This window comes from Canis aureus, chromosome 36 (assembly GCF_053574225.1).
Source record: "Canis aureus isolate CA01 chromosome 36, VMU_Caureus_v.1.0, whole genome shotgun sequence".
Lineage (NCBI taxonomy): Eukaryota > Metazoa > Chordata > Mammalia > Carnivora > Canidae > Canis > Canis aureus.
Window position 1 is genome coordinate 17,015,719 of NC_135646.1, and position 26,401 is coordinate 17,042,119.

Here is a 26,401-nt window from a genome sequence, read left to right on the forward strand (position 1 = left end):
AAGGCTGATGGCTGGCTGTCTGAGCAGGGCCATGTGGGAAGACAGAAGTAAAGCGTACCAGGTCAGGTGCTATACTGACAGCTTTGCTTACATAAATTAACTTCAATTTCACAACAACTTGGAGAGGATGTGTTATTATTCCCAATTCACTGCTGAGTAGACTAAGACTCAAAGGGATTAATGAAGGCCACAGAGGTTGTAAGGGACAGGTTTTTAACTAGGTTAGGTATAAATTTAATGGTGATGATGTCTGTGTTGTTTGTGGTGGTGGAGGAAGGGTCATGTGTGTGTGTTTGTGTGTGTGTGTGTGTGTGTGTGTGTGACGTGTAGAAGTGCTCTTTTTAAAACGATCCACAGCAAGATGTCATTATATAGAGTTGCCTTAGTTTCAATAAAATAGTATGTTTTATCCTAAAACAAATAAAACACAGATGCTTTAGTCCTTGCAAAGCTTAGAAATAAAAAGTTGATGCCTCTAGTTGATTAAAAAAAAAAAAAAAACACTATCATTAGGGTTCAAAACTTAGTCTTCTTTACATGGAAACTGAACCAGTGTATCACTGAGGTATACCTATGTTGGCTGAGTTAAGAAGGAACAATGAAGAATATGCAACTGGGGCACCTGTCTGGCTCAGTCAATAGAGCATGTGACTCTTGATCTCAGCGTCCTGAGTTCAAGCCCCACGTTGGGTGTGGAGACAACTTAAAAAAAAAAAAAAGAAAAAGAATATTCAACTGATGGGCCAGGAGGAAGAGAGTAGACACACACAGCTGCAAATCAAGTCTGCCATTTAGATTGCAGCCCACGTGTCTTCAGAGTGTTTACCCCGGGTGTAATAGGGCTTTGTGTACTCAAACAGACACAATTTGGGTTAGCGTTTTGTTATAGCTTTATGTGAAGCTGGCTTAAAAATAACCTCATATTCATATGCTGCAAAAAAAGAGAGCAGGCATAAAGTGATTTGGCATTTGTACCACAGCATGCGAGGTTCTGATAACGAATCTGCTGAAATTAAGTATAGTCTGGGCAGAGGCACAGTCTGTGAGGCAGTTTGTCACTGTAGGGGAGAGGACAACATCCCTTCTGACTTTACCTTCTTCATAACACCTACTATAGTCCTAAATAATCTCAATTATTTTGAATTAGTTGTTTACTTTCTCTTCATCACTAGGATTCAAATTACCTAAGAGCTGGAGTCTGGATGTCTTGTTCAGCACCAAATAAATTGACTATTGATTCCCTCATGTTGACAAGGTAGTGCTCTGTCCCAGAGGTAGCCGAGGCAAATATCCCACCTCTCCCTGGGAAATCCATTGCTATAAGTAGTTTACATGCTTACGTGATATCATGCTTGTTTTGTTTTAAATTCACCAAAAGAAATACAAAAAGTCTTTGTGTTTTTCTTCCTCTTTTAAGACCCCCCCACCCACCAAAAAAAAAAAGATACTATAAAAGCAGGGACTTAATTGCTGTATGCCCAGTGTCTAGAGCAATGCCTGATGCAAAGAAAGTGTTCAATAAATAATGTGGAATAAATGAAGACTAATTATGAGTGTGCTTGACAAAGAGTACGCACTCAGCACACATTATTAATCAGTGACTATGGGCAGACAAATTTTAAAAACAGAGATGAAGTTTTCTATTGGCAAGTGTAGCACTTTGTTATTTGTTAGTCTATTAAAAAAGGAGTTTACTAGGCACAATTCCTTTTGGTACCAAAGCACACAAAGGGTATAGAAAAGGTACTTGATCAAAGGGTGCCTGGGTGGCTCAGTTGGTTAAGCGTCTGCCTTCAGCTCGGGTCATGATTCCAGGGTCCTGGAATCGAGTCCCACATCAGGTTCCCTGCTCAGCATAGTCTGCCTCTCCTCCCACTCAAGCTCTCTCTCGTTCTCTCTCTCTCTCTCTAATAAATTAAAAAAAAAAAAAAAAGGAAAGATACTTGATCAACATCAAGGTTTTCCATTCAGGGTCCAGCACAAGTTGTTAATTCGAAGGTCTTTGAAGTGAGTGGTCTATAATATCAAAAGGAAACTACAGTAAGTGTGATATAAACGAATGGATTTTAAACACAGACCTGGGACAGAATTAATTTTAAAGAAGGTAAAGATCCACAAATAACTAAGAAATCAGGGACTGAATACTGAACTTTCTGCTGCAGACAGGGCAAGATTTGGTTAGCCAGAGGATATTTCTCTTCAGTGCTTAGGAAAGGTCTGCTATACCCCAGGAAACTGGCCTAGGGCTAAGAGCAATCAGCTAGTCTACTGGGGGGTCTGAGCTCCACCCTTTGTCTGCAAGGAGCCACGGGCATTCTTTCTACAGGCCAGTGCCATGAAGAGTACAGTGCCCCAAGGAAACCAAACATAGAAAAAAATGAGCATCTTGATCCCCTAACGTCTTCTTTCCACAGCAGGTAAACAGAGGATTCAGGGAAACTAACAAAGTCGCTAAGTTCTTGGTCTGCATATTTTTCCATAATAATTCATGGCCTGTGTAAGAGACACAGTTGAATCTATGAGGAGGTAATTCCGAAATCAGCAAAGCATTAAGCCTACTGGAAGCAAGCCGCACATTTAAAGATATGAATTAACGAGATCCCCATAATTTTTTCAAAAGGATCAGGAGTAGGTCAAATTAACTAATGAGCTAAACTGTATGACTACATATCATTAACATGAATGGACCAGCTAATATTAGAAAAGCACACAACACTTAGCTTTTCACAAACACAAGAGCAAAGGCACTACTAACATTCACACTTTCACGATGCATGGCTTGGTGAGGAGAGGGAGGTGATTTTGTGCCCTTGGCCCGGGGGGCCACTGTCCACCACACAAGTGCACACCCTGCATAAAGCTCCTTGTCAGCAGAGCGGCTGTGAAATGCAGATAATGGAAAAAAAAATAATACATATTTAAGCCATACATCTACCTCCTAGAGAACCTTAAGGCAATCAATCTTTTTTAAATAAGAAAGAAACTAAGTCAATAGCATCTGAGCAACAGATGAGAATTAAAGCAAAATCTGTTGGCTAATGGTAACAGCTTTTGTGTTCTTTGTTGTTGAAGATGCGCATGTAGCAGCAACTCCAATATGCTCACAAACTCCGATGCAAAAGGCTATGGAAAACAGTTGCTATTTTTACACTGGAGATAAAATCAAACACCACCTTTCAGATCTTAATTTTGCTAAAACAGTATAAGAGAACAAAACGGAGTTGCTAGATGTGTAAAGGATCTAGAACCTGTGATTTCCACCAACGGCAAATACAGCATATATTGGACGACAAAAGGAATAGTTGGCTCTGTATTATGGGCAACGGAGTAGGAACCTGCCAAATCAAGTCATCAGAAACAAAATACAGAGTTAAGACTTAATTTAGTAACATTCTAGAAAATGGGAGAGCTCTAATAGTTTTTATAGTTATAGACTACTCTAGTTAAATCTTTATGGCTTTTTCTTTAACACCTTAAGGAGGAAATTGTTTCCTCATAAATTACTACGATATTGTAGAAGTACTACTAATAACAAAGATGTTGGTTTTCTATCGATGCTGTAAAAAAATTATTGTAAACTTAGTGGCTTAAACAACAGAAATGCGCTGAAGTTAAGGATTTGGCAGACTGCATCCCTTTCTAGAGGCTCTCCAGAGAGAATCCACTTCTCTGTCCTTTCCAACTTCTAGAGGCTGCCCTCATTCCTTGGCTCATGGCCACTTCCCTCCATCTCACTGCATCCTCCGTACCTTTCTTCCACAGTCACTTCTCTCCTACTTTTAAGGCTCCTTGTAATTACCTTGGGCCATTGAGGGAAATCCAGGGTATTCACCTTTATATTAAGGTCAGTCTATCAGCAACTTTAATTCCATCTGCACCATAATTCTCCTTTGTCATGCCACCAGGACATACTCACAGGCCCCAGGGATTGAGATATAGACATCTTTGGGGGCCACTATTCTGCTGACTAGAATAATTAACATCTATCGAATGTGTATTTCTTGCCAGGCACTGTTTTATAAGCACGTTGCATGTAACTAAACAAATATAATTCTCATAATAATGGTATATTCTTATTCCCATTTTTCAGATGAGGAAACTGAGGCACAGATTTACTAGTGTGCTGAATGCTACCTGGATAGATAAGCAGAAGAGCTGGGATTGAATTTAGCATTCCGCATGCAGAGCCTGCATTGTTAACCTCTGACCTCCATAAATTCAAAGGCAATTCTCATCTATATATTTGGATTGTGTTTGCCATTGTTATCAGGATGCTTAAAGCATAGCCCACAAATTCTGGCAATCATAATAATTACCTGGAAAAAGGGCAAGTTTAACATTCAGAATGTCAAAAGGAAAGACAGTGTCTATAGAGACCACGAGGAAAAACAAATCAATCAATGTCTACTGAGAGATTTGTCCTACTAGTATCAACATTAGCTGTGCTGCCCAATGTGATTTTGTGGCTTCAAGATCAGTCTCTCTCTCTCTCTCTCTCTCTCTCTCTCTTCAAATTTATATACAATAACAGATTATATTTGTATTTATATATTATATATGAATAACAGATATGGAATAGAACTTTCTCTTTCCGTCTGAAATTTTAGTTGAAAGTCCCAAACTTTGGTCACCTGGGTGGCTCAGATGGTTAAGTGTCCATCTCTTGGTGTTGGCTCGGGTCATGAGCCCTGCTTCAGGCTCCGTGCTCAGTGTGGAGTCTGCTTGACACTCCCTCCCTCTTGGCCCCTTCCCCCACTCATACTTGCATGCTTTCTCTCTCTTTTTAAAATAAATAAATAAAATCTAAAAAAAAAAAAAGAAAGAAAAGAAAATCCTAAACTAAAAATCTCTGATGACAAATGCTACCCAGTACTCTTAAAAGAGATGTCTCCTAAGAGTTGACTAAGAGGTACCAACATCACCTCCCATCCCTTACCTTCATCCCATGGAAAAGAAGGTAGAGATTGCGAGAGAGATTTTCTGTGACAGAAAATTCTAGAAGTAAAGAAAGTAACAGAAAGGGGTGTTTCCTCTTTGTGCTCCCAACAAAGTAAGTGAGGAGGCTGCAAGATTACCGCTGAGAGAATATGAGGGCAACTGTATGAAAGGGGACGGTCATCCTCCCTGTTTGCTTGAGACTTGCAAACCTTTACTGGCCCTCTCCCTTCCCCATGCATGCAAGCTTGGGAGGGTCTGGCATGTGAGTCTAGAGCCTGGGAGTCACAAAACGGAGCTCAACCCTGCCCTGGAGAAGCCTGAACATACCAGGCTGGTTGGGCATCCCTATGGCAGGAAGAGGAGAGAGGGGAGCAATGGGAATGAACTGTGTTTCTATCATTTGGGAGGGCAAGAGGTCAGCCATTCCAGAGAGCCAAGGAGATGCTGCAGAAAGAGGTTATTAGGCCACTGCCACCTCCAACTGACGCCATACAATCCATCAGCGGGAAGGGGGGAGAAGACCGTAGGGTGTGCTGTCTGGGGTCAGAGGCTAAGGGTCAGAGGGACTCAGGAAGTCAGTGGGGAAGTAAGGAGCTAAGTGGCCCACAAAGACTCTTGACAGCCAGATTATATCCGATCCAGACACCAGTTAAGTACAGCTCTGCCCTTCTTCTATTTTTTATTTTTTAATTTTTAAAAAATATTTTATTTAGGGCAGCCCATGTGGCTCAGCGGTTTAGTGCCGCCTTCAGCCCAGGGCCTGATCCTGGAGACCTGGGATTGAGTCCCATATCGGGTCCCTGTATGGAGCCTGCTTCTCCCTCTGCCTGTGTCTCTGCCTCTCTCTCTCTGTGTCTCTCATAAACAAATAAAAATCTTTAAAAAAAGATTCATGAGAGACACAGAGAGAGAGAGGCAGAGACACAGGCAGAGGGAGAAGCAGGCTTCCTGCAGGGAGCCCAATGCGGGACTCGATCTCAGGACCCCAGGATCTCGACCTGAGCCAAAGGCAGACGTCCAACCACTGAGTCACCCAGGGGTCCCTCCACCCCTGTTTTAATAATTCCCTCCCTTCCCTCTGGGTCCAGAGCCTGTGAAGCAGAAGGTGGAGTCCTGCCACCACATCGCAGGGCCCTCCTCGGGCTTAAGATAGGGAGGGGAAGTTCTGATTAACATTAGATAGGTGTTGGGCCCTGGCGCAGAGGTGGTTTTAGTCCCCAAAGTGGCCAGAAAGCCATCAGCTGGAGCGATGTCATCAAATCGGCATCAACAAAGCAAACGTGGAGGCAGCCGCAGAAGAGACAAAGATGCTTTCTGAGGGTGCCCTGCTGGGACAGGCCCAGGGCCTGGGGAAACCTTGTCCCACAGCTCCCCTGGGTCAGGATTGCGGTACCCTCACCTCACTTTGAAAGTGAAGCAAGTAAGGCTCAGGGAAGATAAGCAACACAGGAAGCCCAGCAGCCCACGGGTGGAGGGCCATGGACTGAGAACTGGGCCGTCTGACTCCAGAGTCCGTGACCCCCGCTGACCGGCTCCTGCAGGTGCTGGCTTATGTGCTCCAGGCCTGGCCCACGCGCACCATGAGGTCCACCTGTCCTGTCTTCTCCAAATCAAACGGGGTGTTGTACAAGCAACGGCTGGGGACTCCCTCACCTCTTGCTTTCCCCAGACGGGTGGAGGACACACTTAATTTACCCGCATGACGCTTCGGTACCAAGGGCTGTGAGCGGTGCCCATGTGTCTACCGGGCGTGAGCCTTTCTTTCACAGCAAATGTATCACAGCCTCCCGTCCTCACCAGGGGCCTCGGGAGCCACCGAGGAAGGCCCCTTCTGCTTTGCAGGAAAGGAACAAGCCCGCTCATAACTGAGATTTTTGCACATTTAGCTAAAAAGGAGGGAAAGCTTGCCATTTTCTTCCTGGGTGCGCCCAAACGAGGGACTTCCCCAGGGGAGACCGGAAAGCCACACATGCCTGCCGTGCCTGCCCGGCCAGCCCCTACCTCAGCATAGCACCGAATCCTTTTTTCTTGATTTTCCTCTCTGGGTCTTCATTGTCCTCTTTCAGCTTTTTCTCCTTGGCTTTCAATTTGCTCTTCTCCTTCTTCTTCTTCTCCTTCTCTTTTGGTTTTTTGATTTTGCTGGCTTTACTTGCCACGTCCTCCTGCTCGCAGCTCCCCGGAGGGGCAGACTCGCAGTGCCGAGCTCCCTGGCCCGAGACGGAGCTCTTATCAGACAGACCGTCTGTGCGGAGAGAAAAATCAATACATGTGGTCAGGGGCACCTACTGCTACTATATGAAGAAAAGTTAAAATGCAAAACACAGAAGAACGAAGAAAGCACTCCCGAGCTGTACCCTGCCAGGTGGCTACTTGTACCCTTTGAAGAGACGACTGCCCCAACCTGGTTACTTCAAGCAAGGCCTGGGGTTGGGCGTCGGTGAACCACCGGTGGTTTGATCGCGGTAACCATCGGAAAGGTTGGCTACGTGGTAAAACACTACTATCTCTGAAAGGCAGCTTGTTAACCCCGATCAGCTGGGAAAGCCCTTCTGCTCGCAAACACGGGGCGAGCTTATTTCCAGGAGACGCTTTGGAGCACAGAGGTAACCCGGCTGCTTCCACCCAATTAATGCAGGCAGTCGTCAGGTTGGGGCTGCTTCTAATGACTCCAGTAAGAATGTCGAGAAATGCATACTTAGTGCTCCTACCCTGAGGGGAAAGGACAGTCGGTCCTTGTAGGAAAGTGAGGGAGAGCCCTTCTTTAGCATTTGCACTGTAAAATAAATTGCGCATTGTGTTACCCAATTCCGTGCTCGTTAAGCCAAAGGGCAAAACATATCAGGAGAATGAATTACTTTTAATATCAAAAATGTAATTGCGATCCTTAAATCATTTTTTCTTTGTAGTTAAGCACACATCCTTGCCTCAGACTCGCGGATAATAACGAGATGAAGAAAGGGGGGTAAGGAAGCGCTTTGTCCTACCAGCTTCTAGCTCTTCGGGCCCGTCGTAGGACTTGTCGATGGCTGCTCGGAAACTCTCGTTGCAGCCCCGGCCTCGAACCATGTGCGGTCGGGGCCGGTGGAAGGGAAGCTCGTTCTTCCTAACCTCAGCCACCGCAGTCTGGAGGCTCTCCAAGGAACTGGACTTTTTCAAACCCAGAGTTGGACCGAAATCTTTGCTTGGAGATTCTGGAAGACAAAGGCCAAAAAAGTCAACTTTTTCCTAATGGGGTACTGTGGCAGACTGGACAAGTCTGTTGCTCCAGAGATATTTGTTTGGGTGTCTTTAAAAAGGGGGTGTCGAGTGCGTGGGGTTTGGGTTCAACCCTAGCTTTGCCAACTTTTTGTGACTTTGAAAAAGTGGTGTGGTACTTGGAGCCTTGGTTTCCTTTATTTGTAAAGTTGTGGTAAGATTTAAAATAACAATATATATTAGATAAATAGGCCTAAGTGTGCATACACACAGGTACATAGGTATTTGCAAGTTTCTAGCAGTTTATAGAGATTTCATGTATGAGACTGTATATGTGTGTGCACGCATACACACGCATGCATGCAGGGCCTCAAAGATGATGTGTGCACCCATCATAGCACCCATCCCAAGTGCTCCCCACATTGTAGCTTTTTTAAAAAAGATTTATTTTTTCAGAGAGAATGAGTGAGAGCTGGGGGCCGGGGAGGGGTAGAGGGAGAGAGAGAATCTTAGGCAGACTCCCCTCTGAGTGTGGAGCCCAATGCAGGTATCGACCTCATAACCCTGAGATCATGACCTGAGTGGGACCCCTACATTGTAGCTTTTACTATTTCCATGACTATATTTGTGATTATTGAGTAACATACTATGCCTAGAAATCAACGAACACTGAAGTGACTATAATTTTTATGATTAAACACTTTACTCTAATGGCTATTAATGTATCATGAATACAATTTATTCAGTCATTAAATAAATAAAGCAAAGCAAGAAAGAAAACTTTTCTGTGTCAATGCTTATTGTTTCCAGTTGTATTTCTATTTGGGTATCTGGAAAAGGGGTAATTTTTAAATGTAATATACAATTCCAAAAAGAAAAAAAAAATAAAACCTAAGTGAATTTTAATAATCTGTTTTCTGATACGTAATATTTTTCATTGGCGCTGTTTGGCTGTGTAGCTGCCCCTTCCCCTGTGCTGTGACTTCCCTCTATTCCCAGCTACAGCCAGACTTCCGTTGTCTACAGCAGGGTCATGCAGCTAAATACCAGCAGCACAAAGATTATTTTAAAGATGGAAGGAATTCTATCAGGGGCCTCTTCCACCAGGGCTAAATCTCATGATCCTCTGCAGTTGTGGAAAAGATTCTTACCATGCAGAGGCTACATTTGCATTTCTGGGAATAAATGATTCTGTAGTTTTTCAATAGATATAGACTGAGTATGTACTAAGGATGATCTAAATAACGTATCTTACTCAATGCCTCACACAGAGCAGGGCATTTCTTTTCTTACTATCATCTGTCTTTCATCTACTATCTACTGTCATCAGTGTTAGTTTTCTTACTAACACTGTCTTTTCTTACTATCATCACTATTTTGCCTCTTCTACTGCCACTGCCATGAATACCACCACCGGCTGCTTAACACAACAGTAATACAAGAAATACTGAAGTACAACCAAGGACTAATAATCAGAATAATGACAACAGTTCTAGTAGCTAACATCGCATGGCATACTTTGTCCTGTTCCACGAGCTTTACCTGTATTACCTACCATCCTGACAGTTGTGCTACTGCTATTATTGTTAGTCCCGTTTTATAGATGAGGGAACTCACCCACGGAGCAGAGACGGAACTGGCATACAATGACACACAGTCTGTGTCAGAAGTAGGAACGTCCTTGGGCTGCCTCACTGCAGCATTTCTGCTCTGGACTAAATAAAGATAAACTTGCCCTCTGTCTTCTCCTTGGTTAGAGTCAAGCTACTTGAATGGGCCCACAGAGTCCTCATCTCTAGAAGAAGAGCATTAGTCTAGATTGGTCCTGGTAAGATTAGCCAAACAGGCAAACTACAGAGGTCAGATGCTGCTCTAATTCTAGTTTCATCGTTAACTTACAGGAGGCAGTTCTGTACTTTGAACAATATACATGATGACAATAAACACTGCATTTCACAGGCAATAATGTATCTTTGATCAACACAACAGAGATGAGATGAAGTGGGAAAAAAGATTACGAGAATCTTCAGGGACAAATTTCAGATGTTACTTGTAAGTCATAACCACTGAGAGTATGTTACTACTAAATCCAGAAAGAGGCATATTTTTAATGTTCTCAGGAAGGAAGAGAAGTTGAAGAAACAAATTGAATAAGATCATTTCTGACAAGAAAACAAAAGGCAACATAGAGGTTTGGGGCTATTGAAGCAACAATAAAAGCTTTGGAGTTTTACAGAAAATATTTTACACCATCAACCCCTAGGGATGTCTGACATGAAGTTTGGTGAAAACCAGAAGATAAAGAACACAATCTGAGAAAGCTTAGTTCCTCTGTAAACAATAGCAACCATCTTTTTTTTTTATTATTAATTGCCATCCAGGAGATTATATTAGAGCCCAAACTGTAAGTATTCACGTCAACCTTTTGCAATAAATTCCAGGGAACATGAAAGTGAATAAATCATCCAAGATAGAAGGCACGCTATCTAGAAGGAGCTCATCCGAGGCTCAGCAAGAAGTCATATTTGAGAAGGAACAAATACACTGTTACTCATTCTAAGCAAACTGAACATTAAGGATTCATGGATTTTGCAGGATTAATAGAGTCAGCAATTAATTCACAACAAAAATAAATAGAAGCCACAAATTAGAAGCATCCACTGACACCAGCCAAAATTACAACCTAGCTGTTCTGGATGTAGTACATAGTAAAGTTAAAAGCAAAACTGTTTGAGTCCTAGGTTGTAAATGTGTACTCAGGGGGGTTTCAGGCTTGGAAAAAAATGTTTATATTTATTCCCGGGGAGTCAACAGGAGGTAATGGTGGCAGGCTAATGTGAGAGGAAAATCTGAAATCAGGAACGCCTTTGCAAGGACTCACAGGGGCACTGGACTGAAGTTCCAAGTGAAAGAAGACTGTGATATGGGCCTTGACCAGGGTTCCACGTCTCCTCTATGTGTCCTAGGGCTTCCAGCACAAGGACAAGGTTGTGGGAGGGATGTGGTTTTGAGAAGGATGATGATACCAATTGATGGAGATCAGCACAAAATTCCAACAAAACAGTACCTGATCATGTAAAGATGGTACAGGGTGGGCAGCCCAGGTGGCTCAGCGGTTTAGCGCTGCCTTCAGCCCAGGGCCTGATCCTGGAGACCCAGGATTGAGTCCCACGTAGGGCTCCCTGCATGGAGCCTGCTTCTCCCTCTGCCTGTGTCTCTGCCTCTCTCTCTCTCCCTCCCTCCCTATGTCTCTCATGAATAAATAAATAAAATCTTTTTTTTTTTAAGATGGTACAGAGTACAATAAATGGTTACATTTAATTCCTCTTCCCTTATTCTTACCCTCACCAATTCAAACATAAGTTGACATTATTACCTAGGAAATTCTGTAGCTTTTCGAATGGGAAGATTCACTGTCTATTTTTAGCCTGATCATTTATACAAATTATATTTTTTCTAGGTTTCCATTAAAAGTAGAGGTCTTTCTGAAGGGATAATGTAAAGTAATTAATCAAATTCAAAACTCAGTCACTCTATCCCATTGAAGTCATCCCAAAATATGACGACTCCTCACATTTTCATCTGCAGTTGATGTGATATTGGCTGTGGCTGATTTTAAGCAATTGTCTGAGAGAGTGATCTATGAATACCATGTGTTATCAGTCTCAGGGTGGGTGGACTCTGTCCAAATTTGAGCATTTACTTGTCCCATTCTGATCATCTACAGAACTAATCTTAATTTGATTGTTCAATGATTTCCAGGCCAACTTCACTTACTCGTGAATGCCAAGGAATAAATCTTCTTTCAAACTTTATTAGCAAAGCTTTATTTTTTAACTTATGACTTCTATGTCCAGTGACTATGTTCTCTAAAATTCAGATAAACTCATCTTTCCATCAGAAACATGAACTTAGCAGACACAAACTTTTTTCTTTAAGATTTTATTTATATATCTGGGGGGGGGGGCGGAGAGAGAGCGCGCAAGTGAGAGAGAGTGCTGGAATACGGGGAGGGAGTAGCAGACTCCCCTCTGAGTGGGAGTCTGATATGGGGCTCAGTCTCAGGACCCTGAGATCATGACTTGAGCAGAAGGCAGACGCTTAACTGACTGAGCCACCTAAGTGCTCCACAAACTTCTTTAAACAAATGATAGAAGAGTTATCAAGGATGTTAAAAGAGGAATCTTATGTAATAAAAATTATTCTCAAGGTCATAAAAATATTCTTAAAGTTCCATGTGCCAAATTTTTCCTTAAAATAAAAGCATCATAAAGAGATATCACTAACATTTTAAAAAAAGATATTATAGCACTTTTGAAGATTCATCTATTCCCAAATGAAGGAAGGACGGGATTGAGTCCCAGAAGCCTTCCCCACAAAGAATAGAGGGAGATTTCTGGATCATGTCTTTTGGTCCACCAAACCTTAGATATATTCACTACTCCCTGTCATCCAGAAAAATACAGTGTTATGAAGAGAATGGACGCACACAACAAGACTCAAGCTTTAAAAGACTGAAGATTTCTCCATGCGAAAATGGGCATGAAAAGGTGGCATGAGAGCTACTGTCTAGGTCAACAGGTGCCACGACAAAGCTGACTCTTCACACCCTTAGAACCCATTGCCCCCACCTTCTAGGTAGAAAGTTCCATGTCAACATATTACAAAACAGAAAGTTATTCCTGGAGGATTGTTTGGAAGTGGACCTTAGTTTCTCTGACTCAGTCTTGGATTCCTGCCCTGCCCTATGGCTGCAAACTGCTGTTGGTTCCCTACAGGCAGGTGACTAGGATAACAGAATAAAAGTCGAGAGTGTCGTTAATAGTGAGTGATTAAGAGAGGAAGCTGTGAAACATCCCAACAACCTCCACTCTATTGCGTATTTCCTGAGTTATTAACCCCTCTGTGCTTCAGTGTCCTTATCTTTAAAATGATGGTAGGACAAGCGTGGAAAAGTATCTGCCACATAGTGTATGCTCATAAAGCAGTGGTGATGATTACTGTCACTATTATTTTTGTGTTATCTCTAAACATCTGAATAAGAGAAGGCCTAGCACAATTTGGTTGAGTCTGCCATTGCATTCTTTTTCTAAAAGTTATATTTATTTATGGGGGGGGGCGCTGAGCAGGGGTAAGGGCAGAGGACAAGGGAGAGAGAGAGACAAGCAGACTCTGCCCTGAGCATGGAGCCCCATGTGGGGCTCGATTTCACGATTCTGAGATCAGGCCTGAGCCAAAACCAAGAGTCGGATGCTTAACTGACTGCACCACCCAGGTACCCCCTCACCATCGCATTCTTAAATACAACTGTTCCTTCCACAAAAGGCTGAAAAGGGCTTCATAGAGAAACAGTAATCGTTCCTTTTTTATTCAAAAGTTGACCTGATTTTTTAAAACAACTTCTTATATTTTTTTCTTTTGAAATAAGGTCTATGGTACCCATCTGTTCACTACATATAGAGACTATCATTGGGAAGACTGAGAGTGGAGTTTCGGCTGCCCTTTCCTTAAGGCTATAATCATTTAATTAGTCTGAGATTTCATTGGCAATATTTGAACTTCCCGTTCTAGCATTAAAATCTTGCAATAAAAGAATGCCTTAATCCAGAAGACCAGTAATTGGATCTTCCATTATTGATGAAATTGCTTCCAATACATTCTTATTAGAACATAAGGAATTATTTGGGGGAAGGAATTCACTTTCAGATATGTGGTAAGTTTTTCTCCCAGGTAGAGCTTTATAATTAATAAATACTTCTGATAAATTAAGGATAAATAATATATTAATTTGCACATTTCAATAACATCAATGGCCCTCCAGGCACTTAGTGAAAATTAATTAAGTTAGTGCTCCTCCCTCTAAAATAAAGGAATTGCGCCCAGTAGTAAATTGGGGATCAGGATGATTGCAATGCTATTCAGGGGTCACAGCATGAAACTTAAGAAGGCCAGGAATTCTTCAAGATAGCTCGCTTTCATTATCAATTTGGCATTGCTGTATTATGAGCAAAGAACTTGGGCAAATACAATAGAAATGCTTTACTTGCTTCATGGGGAGTTGTGATGTGAAATTAATAGCCTTAAAACTCTTTGAATGAAAAACTATTATAAATTCCAAGTAGGAAGTCACAACACCACTTTATTCTCCAATACATCCTGCTTTGTCTTTTTATTTTAGATTACACTTAACTGAAAATTTTGTATATTTGATTTTTTTAGTAGTTTCCCCTAGAGGCAAAATGTCTTATGTGCTTTAATAGATATCATTGCAAATCCATTAGCCCAGAAAAAAAAGTTCCCTGTAATATCCAAATGTATAATTTCCCAAATTATGTTATCTGTGCTAACTGTGTCCATAATGGGCCTAATTACCTTCTTGCCTATCTCAGTATTCCAAATATTGATCATCATTCCAAGCTTATCACTGTGCCCCGTTTCCTATTCATTACCATAGGCCATAATGTAATCTGGTTTATACATTATCTGCTGTCATTTGGGTCTCAGTTCTTTTACTGGCAATTTCCAAGTTCTCCAGGAGCAGAGATTTTTCTTTTAAGTCTCATAAATCCCAGGGTCTTTTATCATTTCTTGAAATTCATGTCAAATGTTCAATAATGAACTTCTCATTAAGATTCATACATTTGCATAATCTCTCCCTATTCTGTCTCCAAACATTGTCTATTTTAAAGTGAAAATATCTAGAGAAAATACAGGAAGATTAGGTGAAAAAATATAACACATTGCTTTGATGATGAGTGTGGGTATGGCCCTCCCAAACTCTTCAAATCTTTGCCAAGTGTTGTTATACAAGTTAAATTGTTACTAAAAGTTCCTTCTTTTATAAACTGAAAGCTGAAATCATATGCCCCATTTTGGTTCCTTTCCTGGACTCAAATTATGTGCAACATATGTAAGGAGCAGTGACTGTATTGCACCAAAAAACATTCTTGTGACACTTTTTTTCATTTACTGTTTATTTTGTGGATAAAGAAATGGACTCTGGTTTAATTTAATGGGTAAATTATTTTAACAATACATATATAACCATTTTTCTAAACAGATTCTGTTGAGGCAACTGAAGAACTTAGACAAACTCATTCCTAATAGTGTGGTTTGTTGTGATCTTCTGCTTATCTAGCTTATTTGGGAAACTCTTACTTAGTAATAAAAAAAAAAAAAAACATGACAACTCACAATTGGCATTCAAGATAATAACGAATTTAAAAATTGGAGAAATAGCATTGGTCTCCAAAAGGGAATAGGGCTACTTAAAGAAAACAAAACAAAATAGAATTACTTTTATTACTTAACTGGGAGGAAAAAAAGACTTATCTGAGAGTCCAATAAACTGTATAAAGTAGCAAGCTTTTCTACCTGTGAAACAGGATCAATAGGATCGATAAATGCCACCTATCATTTTCTTAGTTCTGTTGACTTGGTATCCCCAGCACAGGGAAGTACTACATAAATATTTGTTGTAGGGATAAATGAAGGTGAAAATAAAGGGTGGTTACAGCACGTGGATGACCCTTTTCTCCGGTGCTGTGACAGGGAACAAAATTTTACCTAGAGAAACACGCCTCAGACTTGCTTCACTTCCTCAAAGCGCTCACACAGTGCCTTATTCTTTGTTAATGAGGACCTGAGGTCCTTTGGTGTCATTTTCCAGGGTTTAATAATTTCTGCCCTATCCATAATTATTCATTCATTTTCTCTATGTTTTGCCTTTCTTTTTCTACCACTCATTCCTTTTGCTTAACTTCTCTTTGTAATATTAACCTTTTCTGCCATTTCTATCTCCTTGAGTGCACTTTGAATAGTCTTGTTTTTACCCATTGCCAAGAACACCCTTATCTGTCTTTTAGCTCTTGTATACCTTGGTAACAGGCTTTCATACTGAACACAAACAGCGTCTGTGATTCTACTCCCCACACCATCCTTTCCTTTTACCATTTATTCTTTGTATGGCTTGCATCAACAGCACATCTTTCTGCTGCTTTTGCTTGTTGAGTGGCTTCTGTCCTATGTGGTTCTAGACTATAGACTCTCAAAGTATAATATAAAGAATTCTAATAAGTCTCCTTAAAGCCATTAGCATAACTAAAAGGTCAAAAGGATTGATTTCTTGGATGAAGACACACAAAGATGTTTTTACATGCTGTTATGTAAATTGAGTACCTGTATTTTTTAGGGTCAAATGTTATTTTTGCACTTTTGCTTTACCATTTTCTCCCCTTTTGAGAGCTGATTGTACTTAAAAAAAGCACTTCAAATTCTCAGTTACATTATAGAGCTGATAGAAAGTGTGTTTTTCAGTTTGGTGTGAGTATGAATAACAATCTTTCTATGGATATGTTTTAAGCAAGATTTAAATCTAATGTTAAAGTGTCAAACCAAAATTAAGTCAGCTATCAATGAGTGTTTTGGCTCAGAACTCTGCTTGATCCTAAGGTTAACAGAAGAGAAGTATAATAGTAACTAACACTTCCTTGTTGCTTTATAATTTACAAAGAACCAAGTTCTTTCCTGTACAACAAGAGATTGTATCATACACAATTGATCTTATCCAAATTCACTTGTACATTCATGTCCAGAGAGAGCTCAAACGAAGAAGGAGGGTGAAAGGGCAGGACAAAATAACATGTAATGGGAGCAATTTCACTCACCATCCATTTCAGTGAGAGGAGGCTCTAGAATGACTGCATCTTAGAGAGGGCAGGAGTTTGGAGAAATGAACTGCTTCCTGTGAGTCTCTGCTTTTTTTTTTTTTTTTTTTTTTTTTACCCTGGGTAAACATTATATTGTTTTTTTCTTTATTGAAATAGAATTGTCACAGAACATTGTGGAAGTTTAAGGGGTGCAAATAACGACCTGATACACATGTATATTGTAAAAGGATTACCACTGTGAAGTTAGTTATCACCTCACATAATTACCATCTTTTGGTATGTGTGGTGAGAACATTTAAGATCTACTTCCTTAGCAACTTTCAAGTATATAATATAGAACTGTTAACTATAGTTTCCATGCTGCACTTTGATTCCCAGAACTCATTCATCTTATAACTAGAAATTTTTACCCTTTGACCAATGTACCCTATTTCCCCCATCACTAGGGTCCTGGCAACCACCATTCTATTCTCTGTTTCTATGAATTTAGCTTTTTATGACTCCATATATGAACAAAATCATACACTATTTGCCTTTCTCTGACTGACTTGTTTTAACTTAGCATAATGCCCTCAAGTAACATCCTTGTTGAGAATGGCAGGATTTCCATTTTTTTATGGCTGGATAATATTCCCTTGCATATACATACTTGTGTATTCTTTATCTGTTCATTCATTGATGGTCACTTGGGTTGTTTCCATGTGTTGGCCATTGTGAATAATGCTGCAATGAACATGGAAGTGCAGACACCTCTTCAAAAGAGTGATTTCATTTCCTTCAGATAGATACCCATAAGCGGGATTGCTAGATCACACAGTAGCTGTATTTTTAATTTTTTGAGGGACCTCCCTACTGTTTTCCATTGTGGCTGTACCAATTTACATTCCCAACAACAGTGCACAAGGGTTCTCTTTTCCCCACATCCTTGCCAGCACTTGTTATCTCTTATCTTTTTGGTAACAGGCATTGTAACAGGTATGAGCTGATGGTCTCTTCTTGCTGCTTATGCCATGAGTATCCTATCATGGGGAGAGTCATTTTTGAGTTTCAATATTTCTATCTTCTCTGGGTCCCCAGGCTTAGACACAAATCAATCATTTCATCTGATGCTTGACTGAAGAAACAGCATCTGTTGCAGATAGTTTTGAATTCTGTCCTTTAAGGTGAATTTGGGCAATTTCCAATGATAATTTATGATTTCTCTTTCCCTGATGACTTGAGAACTATTCTTGAGAGGTGGTATCTCAGTACTATATATCTCATGTAAATCTCAGAATAACCATTCACTTCCTTTTAAAATTCTCTTCCAATTCCTTTTAAAATTCCCTGAGTTTACAGACAGAGAAATGTTGGCCTTCTGATTTGGCAAAGCCACTCAGACGCTCTGTAAGGCTTTCTTTACTATGACAACTCATGAGTTAAGCTTCTCCCACTTATTTTGAAGCCTCAGAAATAAAAACTAAGGTGCCTACTTTCCTCTAAGATGTTATAATCCATGTGCTGAGCAAAGATGGACACACACGAAGTGATAACACCAGATAATGAACAGAAGTCCCTTCACATTTGTGAGGGATCTATCTGAAGATATACACAGATCACCAAACTTCAGAAAATAAAAATGTCTGACTCCTGGCATTCTGGGGAGTGATATTACCAATGGGTGCCATGTTATCTCTTGGCTCCACCAAGTAACTGCTTCTTCAGCATGCGGTAATAATTTAAGCTTTAGAGCAACAGCTATAACAAGCACAGGTTCTGGCATCAGACTACTTAGGTTCATTTCCCAGTCCCATTCTATACTAATTGTGTTACCTTTGATGCTCTTATGCCTTTGACTCAATTTCCTCATTTGTAAATTTTGTAATTTGTAAATCTGTTACAAATTTTATAATTTGTCATAATGACAAATTTGTACAATTTGTCAAACAGAGATAATGATTACACCTTCTCCACAGGGTACGTTGGGGGATTATCTGATACAGAGCTCAAACATGATGCCTGGCACATATAAGTATTCAGTAAACATTAGTTTGTGCCATATGTCTTCTTTTATGAGCAATGTTTACACTCATTAGGAGGATTTCTTTACAACCAACAGAATGCCGAGAGGATTTCTATTTCCATAGCCATACATCATGGGCCTGGGGCATCATTAGCCTTGACTTTTCACTCTTCATTCAAAACTAATTGTTTTTTGTATTGTTTAAGACTTTTCACCACTTTTCAAATCATCTTCTATACCCTTTACTTCTTTCAATAGCCCCAAAGCCTTGTTTCTTCAAGAGGTCTTTTCCATAAAGAAACCAAATGCTAAAATCACTTGATGGGAATACCCATCTCTGGGACAAGTAAAGAGCTAAGCAACTCTCCTCCCCCCAGACCAACCCATTACACCATCAGCAAAAGGACAAATCAGGCAGCAAATAGACTTTTGGGGTTACGGGGTGATAGACAATGCTGAAGACTACAGAGCCAAGAACTCTGACACATAGCATAGTTCCAGGCTGGGGCAGTGTTAGACGCGTGAAAATTCCAGAGAGAACAAAGCACCCTGATCCTCAGTCACTGGATAAATGAACAAAGCACAACTTGTCCTTCAAGGTGGGTCAAACACAAGCAGAAGGTGAGAAAGCACTCCACAAAGGAGGAAAAGCATGAGAAAATACCTGACATGTCTCTTCAGTGGTGGGGATATAGGATGGATGGAGTGACCAGTAAGGGAAAGTGATGTATTGGGGATTGGTGGGAAAGTATGAGTAAAGTAAGATCTGAAGGGTGTCAAAATCTGGCTGAAAATATGAGACCTCAGCAGAGGGCAACAGGAATCCTTTAAAAGTTTTTCGCCAGCAGAATCACTTGGTAATATTGGTATTTTGAGAAAAGAGAACGTGGAAGAAATATATAGGATAAACTTAGGAGCAGAAAGACTGCTGTATTATACAGTAATGGAACTCACTGCAAATAAAATAACTTGTTCTTTTCTTTCTTCCTTTTAACAATTCCAACTTCAGGGTTTTGTGAGGCAGTTTCTTCTAGAACATTTTTAGTGTGGTAAGTCAGCTTCCCTTACAATGAACAGAGACACTCGCCCCAGATGTTCTTCTGACCAAGAGGAAAAGGCTGAAGAAACATGACCTGGTCTACTTGGGAGTCAAGAGGTGCTTCTGGATATGCCTCTGTGAATGGGTAGGATAGGGGTACTGCTTGCCACCCTTAAGCTTCCTCCTGGCATGGCCAAGCTGTGACTGCCATGGCCAGACCTGATGCTATCTCCTCTTAAGCACACTTTATTATATTTTGTAATATATAATGATTAATGGGCAGTAAAACTAATAACATGGGGGCACACAAAATAAATGAGGTGGCAAATATGAAAAGGAAGTCCCACTTAATGTTGTTGTGAAATCTGACAACATGCTGGAATTTCCCTATAACTCAGCCTGGGTAACCCTTGCCAGAAGGAAACAAGGCTATAAGAAGGTGGCATTTCCATTAATAACTCCCCCTCAGGGAGGTCTATGATCAATCTTTCTTATACTGAAATTCTTGCTGGATTGTAGTGAAATTTCAGAGCACATGGAGATACTGCTGTAGTCCATCTCCAGGACACTCATAGGTGGAACATTATAACTTGCCAGCTATCCTGATCTGTCCCTTTTATCTACCCCTGGTATTGACATTCATTTTTTTCCCCACCCTGTATTCACCATTCCAGATGGAATGAGTATCCTGTTTTGGGGGGTTACTATGCTTCCCCTACTCTCACTCAGAAGTGTGCCCATGACCCAGGCATAACTGATCAGTGTATTTCACACCCCTGGTTGGTGTGGCAATAGGCTGTTGGTCCACAGAAGGCGACATAGAACTAGCCCTGGTAGAGTGACCAGGAAAAAGTCACTTTCTTTGCTATCAGGGTTAATGGGAGGGGAAGCCTGGAGCTGCTTGATAGCCATCTTGCTTTTCCATTAAAATGAAGTCCCTTGAGAGGAACCAGAATTGTGAGGAAGAGCATTGTTGACACTGAGACCCTAGCTCCAGCCTTGTCTTTATGCAGATGCTCCTCTGAACTCTTTGATTGCCTGAGTCAATGAATTACCTCCCTTGCAAAAGCCAGTTTGAAATTGGTATTTTCAACTGTCACCTAAAGGGTTGACTTAATACCCTCTTTAATGTCTCATCTACATACCAACACATCAGTTGTTTTTCCTCAGGTCAGATAGATACTTGAGCAACAGGGAAGGTTGTTCCTTGGCTATAATGGTGAAGAGATCATAAATAACAGAGGTAATCAGAGCAGTGAGAATGGCCTCTGATGTTAGTTTATAAGTGGGCACATTCTAGTCTGTTACTGGTTGGGTTGTACGGGAGATAGACTCCCCAACAGAAAAGACTGTATTAAACTGATCTTTCTCATCTTGGCCCCTGACTCCTCTGTGAAGAGAGGACCATATGTGAAACCATTTCTAATGACTGTAGACATACAACTAATTGCTAAACACTTTGGAAAAATAGAATGACTTTCAAAAACAGAATAAAATGAATTCTTGCTATGGTTAACCAAGGGTTCAAACAATCTATCTATAATTGCACAAATTAAATTCATTGATTTGGATTTTAAAGTTACGAGTAAACCTAGTATCACTCATAAGGGCCTGTTTTTCCCATTGTATTCTCATGGCTACTCAACAAAGCCTTCACATGTGGAAAGAGATGGAGCTGCCTCATAGGGAGGAGGTGTCTGTTTCTGCAGGTGGGTTTGTGTTATATGGATATGTTCCTTTCAAGGGTCTCTAATAAAATTTCTAAGTAAGTGTGAATTCCAAACTTACCTGTAAAAACCAAGGAAATGATAGGCTAATGATATATATTTTTAAGATATATATATATATATATATATTTTTTTTTTTTTTTTTTTTGAGAGAGAGAGAAAGAGAGTGAGTGCAGGGAGACAGAGTGAGTAGGGAAGAGAGAATCTTAAGCAGGTTCCATGCCCAGCACAGAGTCTGACACGGGGCTCGATCTCAGAACCCAGAGATCAAAACCCGAGCTGAAATCACAAATCAAAGGCTTAACCGACTGAGCCACCCAGGTGTGCCTGTAAGAAGTATCTTTGACGTGGACTTGGTGTTGGAAGACTTGAGGTGCTGGCAAGTCATTTAACCTTTCTGGCTCAGTTTCTTCATCAGTAAAAGTGGAATAATGAAAAATACAATATCGATGATGATGAAACAGCAGCAGCAGTCACCTGTCCCAGGTACCTTCTGAGTATGTATGTCTGTACACATTTAATTATATGAGGTGTATACTACTGTTATCCTCATTGTATAGTTGTGGAAATTGAGTCACTGATAAGTTAAAGAACATATCTAAATTACCAGTAACGTCAATTTCATGGATTTTTGTTGTGATCAGTTGAAATTACACACATACTAGAAAGCCATAAAACTGCAATATACTATATATGTGTCATTATGGTGCTACTAATAAAAGAAGGGTTGCTTTCCTCCACATCTGTTACAGACACTGGACTTAACTGATCACAGGAAGATACAGATATTAACTGATCACAGTTCTCTCTGTGAACACCTGCTTATGGAGAATCAAAATGCAGAATTCAAAAGCATCCCCAAACAAGGTGGAATATAGTAAGATGTAGAGTGGGGAACAGGAATTAGGGGAGAAAAAAAGATTGAGCGCAATTGGATATCTGAACAAACTGAGAGATGGTCCTAGGGACAGAGTGGGAAGGAGGTGAGAATAGAGGCCTGATGAGTGGTGGCAAACTCACAGTCTGTCTACTGCAGAGTGTTCACATGGGGCAGGAGGTGTGCAGAGGCAGAGATGGACAAAGGATGGAAAGAGTGAAGATGACTCTAGAAGCCAGATGATGGAGTGCATGATTGATCCCACCAGCAACAGGAGACCTCTGAGGTCTGTGACTCTGGTCCAAACACAGTCACTCAAATACACAGGCTTATTTTTGCAGACAATAACCAAGACAGGGGCTTTCTGACAGTACTGTGCACTTGGTGGGACTAATTTGCCCCACATGTGGGTGACCTAAGGACCTAAAATTGGGATGGATTTTTTTTTGTTTGTTTGTTTTGGCTCAACAACAATAACGACAAACGATCTTTATTTATAACTTACTATGTAACAGGTTCTGTGCCAAATGCCTGTAATCTCAGGACGGATCAAGAAAGTGTTATCATCATTAATCGCCTTTTATAGAAGTCCACTTCCCAGAACGGAAGCCCCAGTTCAGCTCCAAACATTGCAGAGCCCTGTTTTACTTTTGATAGTTAATAAAGGCACAAAAACATATGGCTTTTCTAAAAAGCGTTTGTATCAAAAAAGAAAGAACTTTTGGGTTCACTGCTGATGCTCCCACATGCACAAAAAGAGTTTTGTTCTTCTTTTAATATCAACTTTTGAGCAAACCAAGTGTCATGTGTTATTCTCCTGCCTCATTCTGGGTAAGAATTTAGAAAGATGCTGTGGTGCATCATTAAATAGTTTTTCCCATCATCTTATGACTGAGTTATTGGCACTAGATATAGCCATGGGGGAAAAAATAAATGTTTATGATGATTTAAAAGACCAATTATAAGCCTTTGCTTTATTCCTTACTCAGCATCCTGCACGACATGTAAAAGTGGCAATGAAAAAAACACACATTTGAAATTTTAGCTGAGCAGAATGTCAGTTTTCGGTTACACTTAAAGAATAAAAAACATTAGGATACCATTAAGAGTTTCAGAGTAATGGATGCAAAGTGGAATTGTTTTCTATTATTATTATTACTGCCATTAATGGGTCAGAGCATTCCAAGGGAGAAAAGCTGGGGACAATCCATACACTTTCAATAGAACATTAACTCTTTCAGGTCAAAAGGGGCCCATTCAGTGGACTGCACCAGGCAGTTAATAAATGATACCCTACTGGCCTTGAAGAATTTATCTCCGGTCTAAAGGGTCTCACTTACACATTTCTATTTTCTGTATTCTATCCCAACAAATATTCCAGTAAGAAAAAAGGTTAATCTGCAGATAATTATTTAGGGAGAGAGGGAATATTTTTTAAAGCAGAAAAACAAAAACAACCTGTCACAATGCATCAGTCACTGTGTGCAAATCTGGAAAAGGATAATGAGCCTCGTGAAGTAACAGAATTAAGATGAAAAATTAGAGGTGCAAGATGGAACGATTTTCTTTCAAGGGAAGTACCTGGTGAAATAATTTTTTTCCCATTGTTCATTTCATGCGATTTATATGTGACTAAGTACAGCTAATCCTGTCTCTTTCCAAAAGTTAATGTCGGCTACTAGAATAATCTGCTTTCTTGATTTAATTGCATAGTTTAACCTCTGACATAACCTTTTAATTCACACCATGACAGCCAACCTCGCAGAAAGTTTTTCTAGAAATTTGAGTAACTTCCCCAAGGTAACAACTACTTTCCCTCCTATGGGTATGGAGGGGAACATTCTGCCCAAGATCATCAAACATGCCAGGGCTGTTCTGGTCATGGAGATAGGGAAGGGGGAAATTTATTGGGAAATCTAGCTTAAAAATTATAAGCACAACAGTGTCAGTATATTTAACATTACTGAACCACACACTTAAAGATACTTAAATGGTAAGTTTTATGTTATGTATATTTTTACTACAATTAAAATGTCTTTTTAAAAGTTGGTTCTTTAAAAAAGCAGGGTTATTAAAAAGAGATATGATACAGAACACTGGTCAGATGATACTTTGGTTCATAAAAGTGTGTAGTTCCACCTTGATTCAAATAAGGTTGTAGAAAAAGAACTCACAGTAAACATTTAAACATTTTGTTGATGTTTAGTGAATTGAACTGAATTTGGGGAACCAAATTAACAAGAATACCTGGCTTCTTAAAATGATGGGCACTGAGGAGGGCACTTGATGGGATGAGCACTGGGTGTTATAATATAGGTTGGCAAATCGAACTTCAATTAAAAAAATGCTAGGACAGAAATCTTTGGTTACAGTAGTACAAGGACTCACACCCTCTGAAGGTTTTGATTTTATGGGAGGACCAATGATTTGGGCAGTATGGAGCCATGGACCGCAGGCAAATTTTAAACTGAAAGGTGGTAAAGTTCTGATGTTGTTTCAACTCTGATTTTTTTTCAAATTATTAAGAAAGTTTCTCCTGTTGTAGCAAATTAAGAATCATGATTTAGGGAGGTAACCTAATTTTAAAAGCAAGAGAGTTAAAGATGTCTTACTTTTCTTACTTAAGTCATTGAAATATTCAGAGAGGAGACAGATATTGAGGGTTATGTCCTAAGCATCATTTGAAATGTTGGGACAAAAGTCTCTCTAGTATAGATTCTTAAGTAGGCTATCATCAAGAGAAGAAGAAAGAAATTACTAAGGTGAACTAACAAACCAAGTCCAAACATATGCCATTTCGGATTAAATTCCTCTGCAAAGAAATATAAAGATGGGGGTGGAATCTCCTCATTCAATATTTCTCTTTGGCTGTAGGCATTTTTATTTGAATTATTTCAATATGAGTTTTTCTCTTCATAGCTTGGGTTTTTTTTCCTATGGTGAAATGATAATTCTTTGCTTATATAACCCCACTAATGCTGTATCAGAGTTTTGCTGCATGATCAAATAAAAGGAGGTCTAGAGGTTGAGAAAAGAAAATTTGTTTAAACAAACATCTTGATAATTAGAAAACTGATGGGAAATTCTCTGCTTTTCTGCAAAGCAGACCAAAGCTACCGATATGCATAAGTAAAAGCCTGGAAGCTGCACATGTAGAAGCTTTCCTTCTGTCCTCAACACTAAATACAACACATTCTCACTGACTGATACATTTCAGGGCTACGCTCATGTATAATATTTCTCTTCTTTTTGTGGAAAATTAAGCCCTTTCAAGTGTGTACACTGGGCCAGGAGGTGCATTACTGGGCTATTTTAAGATGAAATGGTCAATTGCTAATTGACCTAAAATAGTTCCCCATCCTCAGAGGATGGTCACGGTACCTTCAAAAAGTTAAGCACTGACATTCTAGAAAAACTCTCCCCTGGATCATGTTCAAGTCAGTCTATGATCGGAAGCATGGATTTTCACAGCTTAGGAAGAACACTAGGTTTCTTGGTTTGTCTTAAATCTGGACACAAAGATTGTGCCTGGGACCTCTGGACTTGTATAAGACCGGTCTCTGGAATTGGTCTTTGGCTCCATCCTGCTCTTCGGTTGCCTGGTACTCTATTCCTCTCTTCCAAGTAGTGTTCAGTATCTGAGATGCTAAAGCAAATGTTTATTTAATGTGACCAACCCAAATCCTTTTCTCCTTAGGCCTGCCCCTACTTTCCTGCACCTGTCTGCTATTGCGTCACGGAATCCTACACCCCTGAAATGTTTATGACTTCGTTTTATAGCTGCCTTTGCTCCTCCCTACCAGTAGAGCAGCCACTCTAATTTAAGAAGCCCTAAATATTGTTGCCATGGGTGACACAAGAGCATCAAGAATGGTGGAGCTCAACTAATAAAAAGGCTTTCACAGCATTTCAGCCTTTGCTCATAAGTAAAGTTAAAATTTACGGCTTTTAAAA

At 40.3% G+C, this 26,401-nt stretch overlaps 1 protein-coding gene and 1 long non-coding RNA gene across 24 annotated transcripts in view; one reads left to right on the plus strand and one right to left on the minus strand.

Annotated features, from left to right (window-relative positions):
- The window catches only part of PARD3B (par-3 family cell polarity regulator beta), a 979,753-nt gene that overhangs the window by 283,701 nt on the left and 669,651 nt on the right, over positions 1–26,401 (minus strand). For all 5 annotated transcript variants that reach the window (XM_077885333.1, XM_077885331.1, XM_077885334.1 and 2 more), the window contains 2 exons: positions 7,923–8,129; positions 6,940–7,180 (listed from right to left, as the gene is read on the minus strand). In XM_077885333.1, coding sequence (XP_077741459.1) covers positions 6,940–7,180; positions 7,923–8,129 — 448 coding nt within the window. The remainder of the gene's footprint in view (positions 1–6,939; positions 7,181–7,922; positions 8,130–26,401) is intronic.
- Positions 19,311–26,318, plus strand: LOC144306061 (uncharacterized). 19 transcript variants are annotated; one of them, XR_013373089.1, is made up of 7 exons: positions 19,311–19,403; positions 19,916–19,988; positions 21,494–21,552; positions 21,977–22,056; positions 22,323–22,437; positions 22,607–22,733; positions 22,963–23,126. It is a non-coding gene; the product is annotated as an uncharacterized LOC144306061 (long non-coding RNA). The 19 variants fall into 19 exon arrangements; XR_013373091.1 differs by having other exon boundaries at positions 19,319–19,403; positions 19,814–19,960; XR_013373097.1 differs by lacking the exon at positions 19,916–19,988 and adding an exon at positions 19,814–19,853 and having other exon boundaries at positions 19,330–19,403.